Genomic DNA, 19,620 nt, shown 5'->3' with positions numbered 1-19,620 from the left:
GGAAAATGTTAAGTATGTTATTTTAGTAATGAATGTAATGCTAAAATTAGAGTGATAGCATCATTAGTATCTTAAGGTGTACTTTTATGTTGTTTCATTTTTTATTAGTGATTTACCTGATTATAAGACTAGTATCTTAATATATATATACATACATACATATATATTAAAAGCTTTGTTAGCAACACACACACACACACACACACAGAAAGAGAGAGAGGGAGGACACATACCAGAGTGTCCCTCTGACACATACAGTGCCATGGGTTGTATTGAGCACCCCATGCTTCCAAGTCCAATGCTAGACACTGCATCTCCATATATAGATATAAATATAGATATAGATATAGATATATGGATATATGGTATGGTAGTTTCTCTCAGGGATGGCTAATGTCATGTTACTTATTGACTGACTTTGTCAGTTTCCATTTATGTGGTAGAGGGGTGATCTCTTTCTACTGTTTACTAATGTTGCAACTCAGCTAGGCCTCAGGATCATATCTTTCTGTTCCTAGGAAAAGACTATGGCCTAGTTTCAACTGGGCCTGGAGTCTAGTTCATTGTAATTTGACCCTAATTGTCCCTTCTAAATTGACATGTTGCTCAGAAAAGTGGAACATATTGCAATTTATTTTTAAAAAATGTATTCATTCCTTTTTGTTGCCCTTGTTGTTTTATTGTTATAGTTATTATTGTCCTCGTTGTTGGATAGACAACAGAGAGAAATGGAGAGAGGAGGGGAAGACAAGAAAGGAGGAGAGAAAGATAGACACCTGCAGACCTGCCTCACTGCTTGTGAAGCGACTCCCCTGCAGGTGGGGAGCTGGAGCCTCAAACCAGGATCCTTATGCCAGTCCTTGTGCTTTGCACTACTGCCCAACTCCCCATATTGCAATTTTAACTGAAATATTTTGTGACTTCTAATATTCCTCTAACAAACATTTGATTAATAATCTTATCTTTTGCATATGGATGAGTTTGAAGAATGATTGGGTGAGTCAGAGTTCTGCCAGTGAAGGAGTTTAGAAGCGTATTTAGGTGTTTTATAGGTGACTAATTGGGTTAATTCATGTTTGTTTTCATATTTGCCAGACATCTTCAAGAGTAATGACTGACCCATAATCTTTCCCTTGCTTTTCAATTTATTTAAAACTTGATGAGTGGCAGAGAAAATAAAAGCCGTCTGGGAAAAATACATCTATTAGAGTAGTTCATAATGAATTTGGGAAGCTGTAAAAGTCATTGCTAAGTGATTAGAACTTCAGGAGAAGACAGTGAAATATCCTCTATGTTGTCTTTTGTATTTAGACAAGTGTGGACATATCAAATAAAGTAATAATGATAGTATGAGGAGAAGTGATGGCTAGGATTAATTAGTCAGAGCTGACATTCTGGAAAAGTAAGTGAAGTGCCTAAAGAGAAGGCCAGGTAGAAATACGTATGTGTATGAATAGATGATCAGCAGGAATTTTCTCAGTGCTCAAATTATATCATGGACTGTGCAGAACATTGTGGGAAATACAGACTCTATAGACTCAGTCCCTGAATTCAGGCCCCTCCTCCTTGAGAGAGAAGGCAGTGACATCCTGTGGATGGCACAGAGTCCTGTGGCTCATTTGACAAGGTAAGTGGGGTAATTGAACAGTTGGCAATTATTGTCTTTTCTGAATCCACCCGGTAGCCTAAAAGCATTATGTTAGAGTAGAGACTATGAGGAATAGGAAGGCCAGCAGATCAGGAGACAACAGCCAGTGAATAAAGGAGTTACAGGCCCCAGTGGAAAGCTAGTGGGGAAGCACCAGTGTAGGACCCAGGGTGAGAGCCATAAGTGTGGCTTTGTGAGGAGAAATGGGTGAGGGCCCAGAGGTAGCTTACACAACATAGCACACACTTCACCTAGGACCCAAGTTTAAGCCCTCAGTTACCGTGTGGAAGCATGATGCATGGTACTGGAGGAAGCTCTATGAGTAGTGAAACAGCTCTATGACCTCCTGTTTGCTCTCTCTTTCTTAAATTAAAAGTGAAAAAAAAAAAAGCATTGATGAGATAGGTTACACAGGCATAGGACTGACAAGTGGGACTCATTTCAGTTAATATAATGCTAGTTAACTGATACCTGGTCCTGGTTGATGAGGACAAAGAATAGTGGTGCCAAAGGAAAGTCTTTGATAAAGGAGGTGGTGAGAGAGCTGGGGAGGCATCTCAACACTAGAGCACAGGACTTGCATGCCTGAGGTCCCAGATTCAAACCTCACTACTGCCTGATGCCAGAGCTGAGAAGTACCCTTGTGTCTCTTTCATATTCTCTCTCTCTCTTTAAATATGCAAATTAAAAGGTTTGTTCATGAGAAAATAAAGGAATCAGCAAGGGTATCTGATTCTGGCCCTGGAGAGCAAGCTCTGGGGAGGCATTTGGTTTAGGTTTACCCTGACCCTGAGGGGAATGAAGGTATCTGGCCCTCAGAATGCAGACCACAGTGCACCCATTTAGAATAAAGCATGTCTCTTTCCTGGCTTGGTGATGTTGTCAGCAAGTGGTCAGCCCTTCAGCTAACCTGCCAGGTACATGTGGAGCCGGTGGGACCCCTGTAGCTGGCTTACCTGGTCACTAGGAAAGGAATTAGATGTCTGAAATGCACAGAAGACCTTTGGCACTATGGGTTGGGATGTGGGCAGGTGGAGAGACCTTCTGAGTGAGGATGACAGGAGCTTCCTGCACACATTTTCTGCGTATCCCCATGTGGAGAACAGCTTGCTCTAATGACAGGTGCATCTGACACTGGGGACCTGCCTCCTCCCTCCGGGGGAAGAGCCCAGAGTGGTGGTTAACTAGCTTTGAGTTAGTTGTCTAGACATTCTGTTCTCTAGACATTCTGTTCTCTAGACATTCTGGGGAACCTCTGTGTGATGTGTGCAGAATTAGTATTCATTGTCTTTGGACAGTAACAGAGCCAGGGAATGAGTGTTGGGCTGGGGACACACTGTTCTGACAAGTTCCTGGGCATGCCAGAAGCTTAACTATGTGGAGGAAGAGTGGCATTTCATCCCAAATAAACACAGAGTGAATGTAGAGGAGAAAATATTAGCATTCAGTAGTCAGCTTCTCAATTTTTGGTTTTCCCCCAAAGCCTTATGAAGCCCTCTTTTGAGAAATTATTTTCAGAGTGAATTCATGCTTGGGCCAGTTTCACAAACCATTGGCACAGGCAGACTGCTGATGGAGTCAAAACCCCGTCGCAAGTCCAGCTCCTTAGCTTTTCTGTGCCATCTTCACAAGCATTTATTCCCACTCTGGCTTGTTTTAGCCGCATTGTTGTTTGTTGTTTTAGGCATATATTTGTTACACAAAATCAGATACTAAAAACTAAAAGCATGAGTTCTGGTCAGACTCTTTGCAAAGTTATTAAAGGCTGAATTAAGCAGATGCTTTAAATAAAATAAAGGACTTTTTTTTTGGTCCAATTAACCGTGTAGGCATAATGTAGTTTTAAAATTATATGTGACAGGCTAGCTGTCTTGAAAGTTAACCTTACCTAGTTCTTCAATTTTCTGTTACTGATCAATATGAAGCCACCAGGGTTATGTCATTGAAACACAGTGGGGTTCCTATGATGCCTCAGGGTTCCCTCTGAAGGGTTCCAGAGCCCCACATCCTTTGCTAGGAAATAGTACCACTGGGAACCCTGGTATGTTTTCACTCATCACTGGGTGCTTGTCACCCCACACACCACTGGGCATGTGGTGGGTACTCAGTCAGTAAAAAGTGGATGCAGAGAAAGGATGGAAAAAGGAAAAACAAAGACTTACATACTTACCATGAAATAGGTCTTCAGGTACAGTCCACTCTGTTATCATTCCTGCTGGGAATGGGTTTTACTTTAAGTAACAGAAAGCCCAACTATGAGAGCTAGTAGGAGTCACCAAGGGCCTCGACCTTTATGCTTCTCTGCTTCTGCAACTTGATCCTGATAATCTTGTCAGAGGGACAGTTTTTGGGATTGTCCTCTGCTGCGTGAGCTGTTAATTCATTGTATGAGTAGTATGTTCGAAATGCCTTGTGTCTCCTTAAACAAAAAGTTGATATTTTTATCTAATATATGTAAACCTAGTAATTCACTTAAACCTAACCTTTTTCCTGCCTCCTCCCAGTTTAATACCTGAGTTGTAAATTGCCTGCTGGATATATTTATTTAGGTGTGGACATACACACTTTTTTTGGTCTCTTCTAAATAAGTTTTCTTTTTTTTCTTTAATATTTTATTTATTAATGAGAAAGATAGGAAGAAGGAGAACCAGACATCTGGTACATGTGCTGCCAGGATTTAAAACTCAGGACCTCATGCTTGAGAGTCCAACACTTAATCCACCTCCTGTGGCATACATTTTTGAGAGATGTGACAGGAATTCTCTGGATATTGGGGAATGCTTGTTAACAGTGTTTTGGTCCTTCACTGAGATAATGCAAGCTGCCTGGGAAACTACTAGGGAGAGAATATTCACAGAGATCATTATTAATGTAGGACAGCCTGGCTGGCTGTTTCAATAGGAGAAGCCCCAGTGCCAGTGTTTTTAGTTAATTTCTCACTAAATGTTCCCCAGGAAGCTTGCTGTTAGTGTTCCAGGAGCCGTGGAGAAGGGAGCTAAGAGCCAGGGTAAGAGGAAGTCTGGTTTACCATCAGTGTAGATGCTCCATTTTCACCTCTGCTCTTCAGTGTGTGTTGTATTCCAACCTTTAGCTGGGCCTCATATCTTGGGTTCAGTGTCTCTGACCTTTTCCAGAGAGTAGATTGTGCAAGTTGGATAGAGTAGGGACAGCCTAGGAAGAAAGAAGAAATTAAAAAAAAAATTTTTTAAGAGAAAGAGAATTGCTGACATGAAAGTCTGTTGTGTTACCAATGTACTGTCTTCTCAATTCAAGACTATTTTTAAAAGGAGTTTTAAACAGAACAAGGGAAAATACAGGGTGAAACATTAATAAACTGGGATATATTTCAGTAGCTCTAAGGACTCAAAAAGGGGGGAAGCAAGTAGGGAGTACAAGGGGCTTTGGAGACCCACTGCAGGATGGTGGAGAGAGGTGACAATTTGGTGGGGAGTGAAGTATGCTAACACCTATCTTGGGGAGATGTTAAACTTTATTCCAGTGCCATCAATAGTCTTATAAGTCAGCATTTTCTTAATAAAATGTTTTGGAAAACAAAGAAAATCAGCCTTCCTGTTTTCCTGCTCTTTCACCCCTAGCTTACCCCCCCATTCCATAGAAACCTAGTACTTTCTGTTGCTGAACCTTTTTAGGAGCAGGTGGTCTTACCACCTGCCTTCTGCCTTTTGCAACCCAGCAGAGGCCTTTTCTGTGTCTTCCCCTGGTGGGACTCTGGCACTGGTTTGGGCTTCTGCTCTCAGTACTTGGGAGTTTATGCCTTTTCTCTTCTGCATTTAGCAGGAGTAGAGGTAAACATACATGTGTCTAGTTACTTCTGCTTAACTGGGAATCTAGCATATATTGTTCTTCCAGAAAAGTGGGGTTGATGAACTCAGTTCACATTTCAGTGGGTGATGCTTCAGTGCTATTGTCTTTCTGTCTTCCTCGGTCTGATAAAGTGGTGAAACCTCAAGCAATAGCAAAATGACAAAAAAAATAAAATAAAAGTTGGTCTACTGCCATACCACCATGAACATACCTGATCTTAAATGTATAACTGTACTGTACAAAGAGTTTTTGAAGTCTATATAGTTTATTTAAGTACATTACCATCTATTAACATATTTGGCTGATTGTCTGACATAGAAATGATGGCTAATGGCAACTTCCTGGGTCATGGGTTTTCATTTTTCAAGAGAATTAAAACAAGAGACTTGTGGAAATATGAATACAAAACTGAAAAAAAATGTCTCTTTCACTTTTAGATTGGAAGCCATGCCTTTAGTGAAGAGGAACATAGAGCCCCGGCACCTGTGCCGGGGAGCCTTGCCTGAAGGGATTACCAGTGAACTTGAATGTGTGACCAATAGCACGCTTGCTGCTATCATCCGCCAGCTAAGCAGTCTGAGTAAGTTGCCTTATTCCTAGAACTCTTCTTTTTTTCTCTCATTGCCAGTGACATTTATTAATCTTAATATTAAAAAGTTGATTTCTACTTAATAATTGTGTTTTATAGTTCAAAGAAGAGGTTGAATCTTTGAAAGAAAGCAGTTCCCTCCCTCCTGAGTTTCTCAGTTGTGCAACTGTGGCACCTCACTGGTCTTGTGATGCAGCTTTACATAATGAATATATAAAGTTAGAATTTATCAGTTCATCAGTTATAGGACCAAATGTGTGGATAGAATATACTGTTAATTTTTTAAGTTGTTGTTTTTTAATTTTTTAAATATATTTACTTTCCCTTTTGTTACCCTTGTTTTGTTGTTGTAGTTATTATTATTGTTCTTGATGTCATAGTTGTTGGATAGGACAGAGAGAAATGGAGAAAGGAGGGGAAGACAGGGAGAGAAAGATAGACACCTGCAGATCTGCTTCACTGCCTGTGAAGTGTCTCCTGCAGGTGGGGAGCCAGGGTCTCGAACTGGGATCCTTGTGTCGGTCCATGCACTTATACTGTTAATTTTTAAAACAAAGATATGATAATTGGTGGCTTAAGAAAAACTTTAGCTTCTTGGTCAGGCCTAATTATTTTTATTTTTTTGAAGTTATTTCTTTTTAATTTTTTTAAATTTATTTATAAAAAGGAGACATTGACAAAACCATAGGATAAGAGGGATACAACTCCACACAATTCCCACTACCAGCTCTCCGTATCCCATCCCCTCCCCTGATAGCTTTCCTATTCTTTATTCCTCTGAGAGTATGGACCCAAGGTCATTGTGGGATGCAGAAGGTGGAAGGTCTGGCTTCTGTAATTGCTTCCCTGCTGAACATGGGCATTGGCAGGTGAATCCATACTCTCAGCCTGTCTCTCTCTTTCCCTAGTAGGGTGGGGCTCTGGGGAAGCCCAGGACACATTGGTGGGGTTGTTTGTCCAGGGAAGTCTGGTCTGCATCCTGCTAGCATCTGGAACCTGGTGGCTGAAAAGATAGTTAACATACAAAGCCAAACAAATTGTTGAACAATCATGGACCTAAAGGCTGGAATAGTGCAGATGAAGAGTTGGGGGGTCCTCCATTTTGTAGATAGCTAGTAGGCATATTTTAGTTATATTCCAAAGGGCCTGTGGCTATACTAGTTTTTTTGTTTTTTCCCTGACTGAAATCTGATATGCAGGTGTAACCAAGTTATTGTCTGGGGAGATGATGTCATGGCTAGAAAAGGGACAGAAAGATGCATCAGGGGAGAGAGTAGTTCCCTAATATGGGAAAGGTGTATAAATATTGTTGACTATAAACCCCATCGATTTGATTTGGTCTGGGGCCCGTATTCAGCTTAGGAGCCTATGTGACCTCTGCATCCCTGTAGATCTGAGCTCACATTCTGTGGTCATGAGTAGGAACATTCCATGCTGCCCCAATATCAACCCATCTTCCTCAGGTGTAGCATAGAGTATGTTGTCCATCCTCCCTTCAGAGGATGGAACATTTTTTACCACTGTTGATTCAAGCTTAGGGCAAGGTCTTAAGGGGGGCCCACAAAAGGGTCTGTTTTGTTGTTCCTGATAGAGATGACCAGTAACAATGGAGAGAGGGATTTATTCGAGGTCTAGGCCTATCATGTCTGTTTGGGAATCTCAGGACTCCCTGAATAGGGCCCCAGCTGATGGGGTGGCCTGATAGTGACTAAAGAGTCATCTAATTACTTTTTAATATAAGAAAGTGAGTGCCTAGGTGGTAGCTCTCTTGGCAGAGTGCATGCTCTGCTGTGCATGAGCTCAAGTCCTGTCACCACATGGGAGTACCATGGATAGTGAACAGGTACTGTAGTGTCTGTTTCTCACTGCCCCTTCTCCCTCTAAAAATAAATGTAGAGAATAGAAAATTGATTGTGGAAAGGCTGCTTGGTGGTGTCATTTATGTGCAAGATTGGGTTCAATCCTTGGTCCCACATTAAAAAAGAGAAACATCATGAATTGAAGCTTAAGTATTACCTATAATATGCCTGGTACAGAGTAGATAGATACTCAATAAGTATTTGTTGATTTTATAGCATTTTACATGAAGCAAAGAATAAAGCCTATACATGGTCAGGTTTTTAACCTGTTAAAAGTTAAAATACAGGTACTGACTTCCACGTAGAGATCAAATATGATTGTAATATATCTAGTAAAAGGTATGTATTGCATACATATGTTGTATAAATAAAGTGTAGGAAATAAAAGACTATTTCAATTTTGAACATTAAAGTGAAATACTCAAGTAAACTTAGACATTTCAGGCTCAAATATGCATGGAAGTGCTTTTTCCTTCAGAGCTTTTCAGAGTTGCAGTGTTTTTCCTCCTAACTTTCACATTTATATTGTGATCTTTTTTTCTCACTCCATCCCACTCCTTTTCAATTTAGAATGCATTTTGGGTGACAGGTTTTCACAGTTAAGTTTTTTAGAAACTGTTAATAACTAGACAGTCCTCCATGAAATACCACATACTGGTAACCTCAAGCAGTAAATGTTAAAAAAAAAAAATTAAAAAAAAAAAAGCCTTGAGTATACTTTTTCTGGTTTTTGTTTTTTTTTTAAAACCAGAGCACTGTTCAGCTCTGGCTTATGGTGGTGTGGGGGATTGAACCTGGGACTCTGGAAACTCAGGCCTGAGAGTCTGTTTGCATAACGATTATGCTATCTTCTCACCGCCCACTTTCTCTGTTTTGAATTTAAAAAAATCAATATATGTCTTTTCTTTAAGAATGATTTTGCTGTATTATTACTGAAATATTTTAATATATCATACCACTCATTGACTGGAGCAAAAGTACTAGAAAATTACTTAGAATTTGTGTTTGAAAATACATTTCTTTTGGAATATAATTAGGGTTGATTTCGGGTTCTGATTTTGATGTGCGGGAGGTCATAATTAATGAAAGATATCTTGTAAATTATTGAAGTGAAAACTAATTTCTACCTGTACTTATGTATTTTTTTGTAGGAATGTATTCTCAGTCTGTTGTTTTTATGGATGAAATGTCTATTGACAGAGTACAGGTGATGAAAACTATCACGGACTGTTAAAGCTGTAATAGTCAGACTAATCTGCTTTCATTTTCAGCACAGTGCTATATTAGTCATGCTTTTGGTGCTATTTTACACTGCAGACTATCCATATGCTATGTTTTGTTCCACATAACCCACTTGTGGTAGGCCTAATATTAATAGCTCCTTTGAAGATGTCCACATCTTAATCATTGGAACCTGTGGTTATGTACTGTGACATACTAACTGGGAAATTATGATTGCTAATCAACCATTCTTACAAAAAGTGGTTTTGCTGAAATACCCAACATAATTGCAGGGGTCCTTTAAATGTGGAAGGAGGTAGCTGCAAAATCAGTGTTAGAGTGGTAGAAATGAGGAAGACTCAGTTGATTGTTCTTGTATCTGAAGATGGTAAGAAGAGGCCACAGGGCAGTGGTAGATAAGCATAATGGTTATGCAAAGAGACTTTCATGCCTGAGGTTCCCAGGTCCCAGGTTCAGTCCCCATACCACCGTAAACCAGAGCTGACCAGTGCTCTGGTTAAAAAAAAAAAAAAAAAAAAAGAGGCCAAGGATTATAGGCAGCCTCCAGAAACTAGAGAAGGCAAGGAAATCGATTCTGTCCTGGAGTCCTCAAAGGGAGTACAGTTATGCCAACACCTTGAGTCTAGTCAAGTGAGATCAATTTCAAACCCCTGGTATGCAGAACTGTAAGATAGTAAATTTTTGTTGGGTGAAAACACTGAATTTAAGGACATTTGATATGGCAACAATAGGAATCCTGTGCACCACCCTAGCCCTGGTTATGTTTTGTACACACAACTCACTAGTGTTGTAAGTGTGTATGGCCTCAAGGATGGTCGACCTGAGTCAGGCTACCCTGGGTTTTCAACCCTTCCTCTCACAACGTTTGGGAGCCTTTAACACAGAAGGCTTGGAATTAGTCCACAGATCATGATTAGAGTACACAACAGAGGTCTGACCTACAAAATCAGACACCATGTGTCTGGAGTAAAAGATGAGCTGATTAGTTGTACTATTTCTATTTGGAACTAGAAAGACAGTGAATGAGTTAGGTTATGTGAGACCTACTGCTAAGATGTCATACAGGAATGAAGAAGTCATGATACCTGCAAAGCTGCAGTTGTGGAGAAGGTGGAGTGTGGGAAAGGCAGAACTAGCCAGTTGAAGAAATAACTGTTTACAGAGAGAAATAGGGGCTGAACATGAGAGAGACTGTGGGGATCTGGCAGATGGAGAGATCACCTGTATGCTAGCCCCACACAGGAACGCTTCCTCAGATACACTGTATCTGTGAGGACAGTCCTTGTTGTCCTCACAGAAAATCTTCTTTAAAAATTTTTTATTAGTTATTTAATAATGATTAACAAGATTGTATCATAAGAGGGGCACAATTCTATATAATTCTCACCACCAGAGTTCTGTATCCCATCCCCTCCATTGGAAGGTTCCCTATTCTTTATCCCTTTGGGAATATGGACCCAGGGTCATTATGGGGTACAGAAAGTGGGAGGTCTGGCTTCTGTAATTACTTCTCCCCTGAGTATGGTCATTGGCCATACCCCCAGCCTGTTTCTACCTTTCCCTAGTGGGATAGGGCTCTGGGGAGGTGAGATTCCAGGACACATTGGTGAGGTCATTTGCCCAGGGAAGTCAGGATGGCATCATGATAGTACCTACAACTTGGTGGCTAAAAAACAGTAAGATATAAAGCAGAACAAATCATTTAATAAACAGGAACCTAAAGGTAAGAATAGAGCAGATGGAACTAAGGGTCTTTGTATGAGAAGAAACTTGGAAGGGCAAGAGACTGGCACACTTTAATGATAGTCCTTTTGGTCACTACAAGGCCACCCCATCATCTGGGGCCCTAGTCAGGGAATCCTTGGATTACCACATAGATATGATGGCATTAGATCTCTAACAGATTTCTCTCTACACCATCACTGGTCACTTCCATTAGGAAACATCATCATAAGCCCTCTTTTTTTTTTTAATGTATTTATTTACTTTCCTCCAGTCACTGGGGATTGGTGCTGACACTAGGAATCCACCACTTTTAGTGGCCTTTTGGTTTTTTTCTTTCTTTTTAAAATTTTTTTAATTTCTTTATTGGAGAATTAATGTTTTACATTTGATAGTAAATACAATAGTTTGTACATGCATAACATTTCCCAGTTTTCCATTTAACAATACAACCCCACTAGGTCCTCTGTCATCCTTCTTGAATCTGTATTCTCCCCACCCACCCACCCCAGAGTCTTTTACTTTGGTGCAATACGCCAGTTATCATAAGCCCTCTTATGGGCCTCTACATGACCTTGCCCTCAGTGTAGAGCAGCAGTGGTAGAGACTGCCCCACTCTCCAAAGGGAGGCTGGGTCAACCTACTCTGCCATTCTAAGAAAACTGGTCCTGAAATGAGTGTAGCCTAAAATGTTCCTAACTGTGACCATGGACTGCAATCTCAGACTGATAGGGATGCAGAAGTTATAGACTCCTGTGGTAAATATGAATAGACATGGGCCCCAAGTCATATCGATGGGGTTTACAGTTAGTAGTGTTTGTATACTTACCCCATATTTGGGAGGTATTCTGCCCTGATCTAGCTTTCTAGTTCTATTCTCAACTCTGACACCGTCTTCCTAGACAATACTTTTAACCCACCTGCATGTTAGCTATCGGGCTGAGGCAAAAACTGCTAAAGTTATAGTCCCCTTGGAATATACCTAAAATAGACAGCAAACCATCTTTACTCAGCTTCTAGTGCATCTGTGTTTGTAGTCCAAAGAACCCTACATAAAGAGGAGTATGCTGGTAGATACACCAAGGATATAGTCTCAAAAACTTAACATATAATGGTAGTCACTGGTGGTAAGATAGCACATTACTACTGATTGCCGATGATTTACATATTGGTTTTTATTCAGTGCCATTCTGGACACAGCATACATCAAATAAAGTCAAGTTGGTGCCTACTTAGAAGTTAAAAAAGCGTGCATAATTTACAATCATAACATCCATAAAGGGAGTCAGGCGGGTTAAGTGCATGTGGTGCAAAGCACAAGGACTTGAGTAAGGATCCCAGTTTGAGCCCCTGGCTCCCCACCTACAGGGGAGTCGCTTCACAGGTGGTGAAGCAGGTCTGCAGTTGTCTGTCTTTCTCTCCCCCTCTGTCTTTCCCTCCTCTCTCCATTTCTCTCTGTCCTGTCTAACAATGACAACATCAATAACAACAATAGAAACCACGAAAAAAAAAGGTCAGCAGAAAGGGAAAAATAAATTAATGTAAAAAAATGTCCCCCAAAATACATCTATACAATAGGAAACGTAGGTAGGTGGTTATATGACATACTTCAACATCAGCACAGAATAAATAACTTCTACATTTTCTATGGAACTAATTGTTGGCTCTTCTGGTGAGTAGAATCATAGGTGGGCTGGCAAAATAGCTCAGCTGGAAGTGCACTACTTTGCTGTGTGTGCAGCCCAGGTTTGAGCCTGGCCCCAGCTGCATTGAAGGAAGCTTCAGTGCTGTGTTCACTTTCTCTCTTTGTCTCTCTACCTCTCTGTCTCTTTCTAAATCAAAGAAATATAAGAGGTGATAGTTATGTACAAACTCCTTTATGATCTAACATTGTTAAGAATAAGAATTTAAACACACATATGGATATCATTTTCTAACTTGGTAATCATGCATTAAATATTTTTAAAATAATTTATTCATGAGAAAGATAGGAGGAGAGAAAGAACCAGACACCACTCTGGTACATGTGCTGCTGGGGATCAAACTCAGGACCTCATGGTTGAGAATCCAATGCTTTATCCACTGTGCCACTTCCTGGACAATGTATTCGATATTTTTAAAGTGAACCCTGAGGAATTCATGACTCTGGCACATGAAACATCTTTTACTCAGTATTTTCAAAACAGTGTCATTCCTTTGACTCTCTGACTGTTGTTCAGCAGGCCCTCATAAGTAGGGACTACCATACTCTTCCCCACTTCCTACAGTCTTCCTACAATCCCACTACCTGCAACAATCCCACTTCTTAAAATTCCTGATCTTCATACAATCCCACTACCCACCTACCCACAAGACCTCCATCCCACAGATAAGGGAGAGGTGGTATAAAATTTTCTGAATTTACAAGTAGTACAGAGAAGCTAGCCTTTGTAGTAGAAATCTGTAAGTTTGGGATTTCTTGAGGAAAATCATTTCTGAATTTGGTTCTAAATATCAAATAGACCTTTGGATCCTTCACAATTCTGTGTAACTTTGGGACAGACTGTAGTTTTTCACCAGTCATCATTTTGACTTAGGGCTAGGACTTTGCCAGCGTCAGATTTATTTTTTTAACCAGACTATTTATAAAATTGAAATACATTTTTTCTTTTTTTTTAAATTAGTGATTTAATATTTATTTACAAGATTGTAAGCTAACAGGAGTATAGTTCCACACCTTTCCCACCACCAGAGTTGTGTTTCCCCATTCTCTCCATTGGAAACTGCATTAGTTCTCTCAAGATCACAGATATGGGTTGACAATTATTTCTATAACTATATTTTTATAAATTTGCACATTTAGTAAAGTTGTTACCTTTTCAGTGATAAAATATTGATTTTTGGTACTGAGTTTCAAAATAGTCATAAAAATGGAAGGAGGAACTTATTATTCAGCATCTTTATAGTTAAAACAAAATTTTATCCAATAAAGTAAAATTAGACTATAGTAACATATATGTTTACCTGTTACTAACATCCAGTATTAGTGATCTGAGGGGAGTGGAAGCAGAGTAAAAAGCATTTAAAAAAGAAAGTTTTAGTGTTGTACCTGGTTAAGCGCACACATTACAGTGCACAAGGTCCTGGATTCAAGCTCCTGGTCCCCACCTGCATGAGGAAAGCTTCATGAGTGGTGAAGCAGGGCTGCAGGTGTCTCTCTGTCTCTTTTCCCCTCTATCTCCTCTCCCTTCTCAGTTTCTCTCTGAGAAATGTCTTAATGTAACAAATAATAATAGTTTTTTAAAAATTGAGAAAATAAAAGTCTCGGTTATTAGTTTGGTCTTTTGGTATATTCATGATGGAATTTTAATATTTTTCTTCTTCGAATAATGGTAGTTTAGTGTGGCAATTAACATTAAATTAAGAGTGCTTTTTCACCATTTTCCTTGATTAATAATCTAAGCACTCAGGTTCCTATCAGCTAGTTGCTCAATTAAAATCACAGTATCCTGTAATCAAATGCCTACTGATATTAAAATGTAATTTTAAGATGATTTGCTTATATAAAAAAAGAGGAAATGGAAACACTGGTGCCAAGGATGACAGAAGTTCTTTTTAATAACTCAATATTGCTTCTTACTACTTTTCTCTTGTAATAATATCCCTCTTTGCCTCTTAACCTTACAAGAAATCATAATGAAGGGAGTTACACTTTTAGTACATGCCTTGCTCCAAGTTTTTTGGTTAAATGTAGTGATGCTAACAGGATAATATAGATACTTTAGAAAGTCCTGGAAAACACATAAGAAAGAAGACAAAATTTTATTAATTAGAGAAGATCTTTAATAGCAATGTGTCTTAATAAAAGTATAGATGTTTTATAGCTCATATTCAATACATAGTGAACATATTTTTTTACTCTTCTAAGATACATATATATTTGAATTTTTTATTATCTTTATTTACTGGATAGAGACAGCCAGAAATTGAAAGGAGGAGAGATAGAGAGTAGAGAGACAGAGAGACACCTGCAAACCTGCTTCACCACCCCCAAAGCTTTCCCCCTGCAGGTGGGGACTGGGGAATTGAACCCCCGGTCCTTGTGCGCTCAACCAGGAGTACCACCACCCAGCGCCCTAACATATATTTTACTGTTTTCTATTGTTATACCATACCTAGCCATTTTCCAGCTTTTGGACATAAACATTATTTTCTTTTTTTATGATTTTTTCTTAAACCAAAGGACTCTCAGCCCAGGTTTATGGTGGTGTGGGGATTGACCTGGGACTTCGGAGCCTCAGGCATGAGAGTCTCCTTGCATAACCATTATGCTATGTACCTCTGCCCATAATAAACATGATTTTCTTGTTGGACAGGACACTGTTCCAACTTCTTATAAAAAATCATTATATAAATGTTTTGGGCATCTTTCTGACATTTCTTATATCTTGTAAGTCATCAAACTTCCTTATAAAAATCAGAAATAATTCATATTTTAATTTTAAGTATGTCCTCTTGTTCTGTGTGGACATACTGTAACACTACCCAGTTCTCATCCCACTTACATCTTCTCATTTTTTGTTTGTTTTTACCTCCAGGGTTATCGCTGGGGTTTGGTGCCTGCACTACGAATCCACTTTTTCCCTTTTTTTTGCCCTTGATGCTTGCTCTTGTGGTTGTTATCATTATCGTTGTTATAGCTGTTGTTGTTTTTGGATAGGACAGAGAAATCGAGAGAGATGGGGAGACAGGAGGAGAGAAAGCTAGACACCTGCAGGCCTGCTTCACTGCTTACAGAGTAACCCCCCCCCCCCAGGTGGGGAGCTGGGGGCTCACAAACCAGGATCCTTATACCGGTTCTTAACACTTTGCACCATGTGCGCTTTACCCGCTGCACTACCGCCCAGCCACCATAGCTTCTAGTTTTAGCAAGTATTGATGAATCTTGTCCCAAACATTTATCCTGGTGGTTGTAGCATGGTGACTTTTGCATTTTTCATAGTCTCTTGTATTTTCATTTGTTAGAATTGGGCTATAAATTTCTACACACACACACACACACACACACTCCCTCCCTCCCTCCCTCCCTCCTCACCCCATGTTTTATGTAGTATCAGGAGTGAACCCAGAGTCTCAGATGTATGTGGTATTCCTGAGTGTTTTCCTTAGTTCAGTTTTCTATTCCCTTCCTTTCTCCCTCTCTTCCTCCCTCCCTTCTTTACTTCCTTCATTTCTTTTTCGAGGAGGCATGGGAGATAATACCACAATATCATGCCACCACTCATGGAATTTCCCCTGAACCGTTCTATGGTGCTCATATGAGATTGCAGGACTTGAACCTAGGACTACTCTCATGGCAAGGCCTGTCCTTTACTGGGTGAACTATATATCTACTCCTGATTCTTACATATTTATTTCTTTATCTCCATATGAATCTGTGGATTCTTACTTCATTCTCTGTGTTACCATGTGTTGTCCATATTCCCCTGGTCTGGTCAATGGAGCCTCCCATAGCCTGGCTATATTCCTGTGTCCCTGTGGCACAGCCCCACAGCTCTCTGAGTACGTATGTGCTTTATTACTATTATTTAAATATATATGCATGGTTTGATATTCTAAACTCATCTTGTACTTTTTACCCTTAATCCTTGAATTAGCACACTTCCTTTCCAGGATCTTATTTCCTTCAAGTAGAGCATGAAAAACTAAAGTCTTGACAAAGACCTAGGTGCTGGACACATGTAGTAGCTTTTATTTTGAAAGACCTTGCTTGGTATGACTTATTTTTGCTTTAGGGGAATGAATCACATTAGGTTCATTGATTATGTTCAATAAGTTCTCACTTTTAAACACCATTGAGGAGGTAAAAGAGGTAGCTCAGAGGGTAGAGTGCAAAAAAATTAAAATAAAATAAAAATAAAAAATAAGGTAGCATGCATGCCGTCTCTTTGTGAAGCCTTGGGTTCAGTCCCTGGCACTGCCACATGAAAGCATCAAGGACGAAGACAAGGCAAGCTCCATGGGTAGTGAAATGATGGTTTAGTTTCTTTCTCTCCTCTCTCCCACTAAAATATTAAAATTAAAAAACTGGGTTAGGGAGATGGCTCAAGTATAGAAAACACATATGAGGCTCTGAACTCTATCCTTAGCATTGCACTTAAAAATAAAATAATATAGTTCAAAGTAAGTAGATATAACTGGAGATCCACAGTTCTTATCACAATTTTTATCTTTGTTAGTTTGGACACATACTTCTCAATCTAGCATACTTAGACAGGAACTTTTAATGGTGCTACTAAATCCAGAATTTCATTTTTTGTCATTATTCAGTGAAGAATGTTCAACAAATGAGTAAGAAAGTTGTGGTATGTACACAACGAAATACTACTCAGCTATTGAGAATAATGAAGTCACATTCTTCACCTCATTTGGATAGAGCAAGAAGAATTCATGTTAAGTAAGATAAGCCAGAAAGAGAAGGATGAATTTGGGATGATCTCATTCATTGGCAGAACTTAAGAAACAAGAACAGAATGGGAAAACATCAAGTAAAACTTGAACTGGTGGGGCCGGTTGGTGGTGCACCTGGTTAAGTGCACATGTTACAGTGTGTAAATGCCTGGGTTTGAACCCCCAGTCCCCACCTGCAGGGGGAAAGCTTTGCAAGAGGTAAAGCAGTGTTGCATCTGTCTTTCTCCCTCTCTGTCACCCCTTCCCTCTTGATTTCTGATGGTCTCTATTCAGTAAATAAATAAAGATAACAACAACAACAAAAAACTTGGACTGGTTTGGTGTATTGCACCAAAGCAAAGGACTCTGAGGAACAAAGACAGGGATAAAGGTGGGAAGAAGAGGGGCTTTCAGGTCCTGGTATACAGTGATGGACCTAATTTGGGGTTGAGAGTATTTTGCAGACACCTATCTTGGTGAGATGAGAAATTGTACTTGTGTGTCAGTGACAGTACTGTAACCATTACTCCCCCCCCCGACACACACACACACACACACACACACACACCAAATAAAGGGGCGGGGAAGAATGAATAAGCTGCATTTACCTCAAGATGTTTTTTTAATTCAATTCAGGTTTTTTTTTTATTATTGTCATCAGGGTTATTGCTAGGGCTCAGTGTTGGCGCTATGAATCCACAACTGGTGGCCATTTTTCCTTTTTTTTTTTTTTTCTATTTTATTAGATAGGACAGAGAAAATTTGAGAGGGAAGGGGGAGATAGAGAAGGAAAGAGAAAGACAGTGCAGACCTGCTTTACTGATTGTGAAGCATCCCTCCTGCGAGTAGGGAACAGGGACGCAACCCTAGGTCTTTGCACGTGGAAGCATGAGAGCATAACTGGTGCACCAGCACCTGGCCCTCAATTCAGAATTATTTTAGTTGGGCTATTAATGGTCTTGTCATTGAAAGAGTGAGTAAAATTAGGCTTTTCAAATAAGTTGCTATTGGCAAGACTGTATACTGTAATTGCATCACTTTATTCATGTTCCTCAGAAAATATAGTTCCTTCTATTTTCTTCTTGTCAGCAGTCAGCAGCTGGCAAAAATATTAAGTGCAAGTCTTTAATTCTGCTTCTTTTTGTTCATAAAGAACTTCTAGGAGCTAGGGAGATAACTCAACCTGTTAGAGCACCAACTTGCATGCCTGAGGCCATGGAGAGCACAGATTCAATCCCTGGAACCACCTTAGCCAGAGCTGAGCAGTTCTCTAGTCTCAGTCTGTCTGTCTGTCTGTCTCTCTCTTTCTTTCTCTTCTCTGTCTCCCTCCCTCCCTCACACTCTCACCCCTCGTAGTAAATAAATATTTTTTAAATAAAACCTTCCAATGGAAGGATAGCATCAATTTTATGTTTGATTTCTTAGATAGGGTTAGGCATGCAAGATAGAGGCCCATGTTATTCTTTCTGACTTACATGGCATCTAGCAGAGTGTTTCTCAATAGTAGTCGCTATGCTTTGAGAATGCTGGTGGAACTTTTTCAAAAGACCATGGTCTATGCTCCTTATCCTTGGTGATAATTAGTTATTTCTGATCAGTTAGATTTCTGAAAAATCAATGAAGGGATGGGATACTTTTGGAATTGCACTGGAATTTTTTTAAACTATGAGTAATCAAGTAGAAAAACTTTTTATTATACCTGATATTTATTACATACACCTATATACATGCTTTTATAACCACATAACTGATTTGGGTTTAGCGTGCGTGAAACATAGTGCTTTAGGTATTGATCATCCACTGAATAGGCAGGCATTTTCCCAAATGAACTTCATAAAGCAGTTTTGTGAAGATGTTCTTAGGTATGTCCAGGTTCAGTTATTTTAAAAGCTTGGTTTTCTAGAGACTTCTTTTTCAGGTTCCTATTGCCCATTAGCATGTTAAAGATTCTGGGATGTCCCAGGTAGAGAAACGTGTTTAATCTTTCTTAACCCAACATTTTCTAAACTTACTTTGAACAGGGAGCACTTGGTGTTTGTGTACTTGTTAACAAGAAGCCACAGATGTAAACCTTGTGTTTTTTATCCAAGAACTGCTCCATGAACATTGTTTGAGCACAGACAATGCAGAAATAAAAGGCACAGTTCATTTCCTTGCAGAACTTCCTTTAAAGACTAGAGTTATGGGGGTTGGGCGGTAGCACAGCAGGTTAAGCACACGTGACGGGAAGCTCAAGGGCCGCCATAAGGATCCCAGTTGGAGCCCCCAGCTCCCCACCTGCAGGGAGGTCGCTTCACAAGTGGTGA

General features: G+C 39.8%; 1 protein-coding gene across 3 annotated transcripts in view; it reads left to right on the top strand.

Annotated features, from left to right (window-relative positions):
• Positions 1 to 19,620, top strand: part of WASF3 (WASP family member 3) — a 108,644-nt gene that overhangs the window by 59,071 nt on the left and 29,953 nt on the right. For all 3 annotated transcript variants that reach the window (XM_016190613.2, XM_007528606.3, XM_016190612.2), the window contains one exon: positions 5,911 to 6,053. In XM_016190613.2, coding sequence (XP_016046099.1) covers positions 5,921 to 6,053 — 133 coding nt within the window. In that variant the 5' untranslated portion in view covers positions 5,911 to 5,920. The remainder of the gene's footprint in view (positions 1 to 5,910; positions 6,054 to 19,620) is intronic.

The sequence above is a fragment of the Erinaceus europaeus genome, chromosome 5 (assembly GCF_950295315.1).
Source record: "Erinaceus europaeus chromosome 5, mEriEur2.1, whole genome shotgun sequence".
Taxonomy (NCBI): Eukaryota; Metazoa; Chordata; class Mammalia; order Eulipotyphla; family Erinaceidae; genus Erinaceus; species Erinaceus europaeus.
This window is presented reverse-complemented; position numbering and strand designations above follow the sequence as displayed.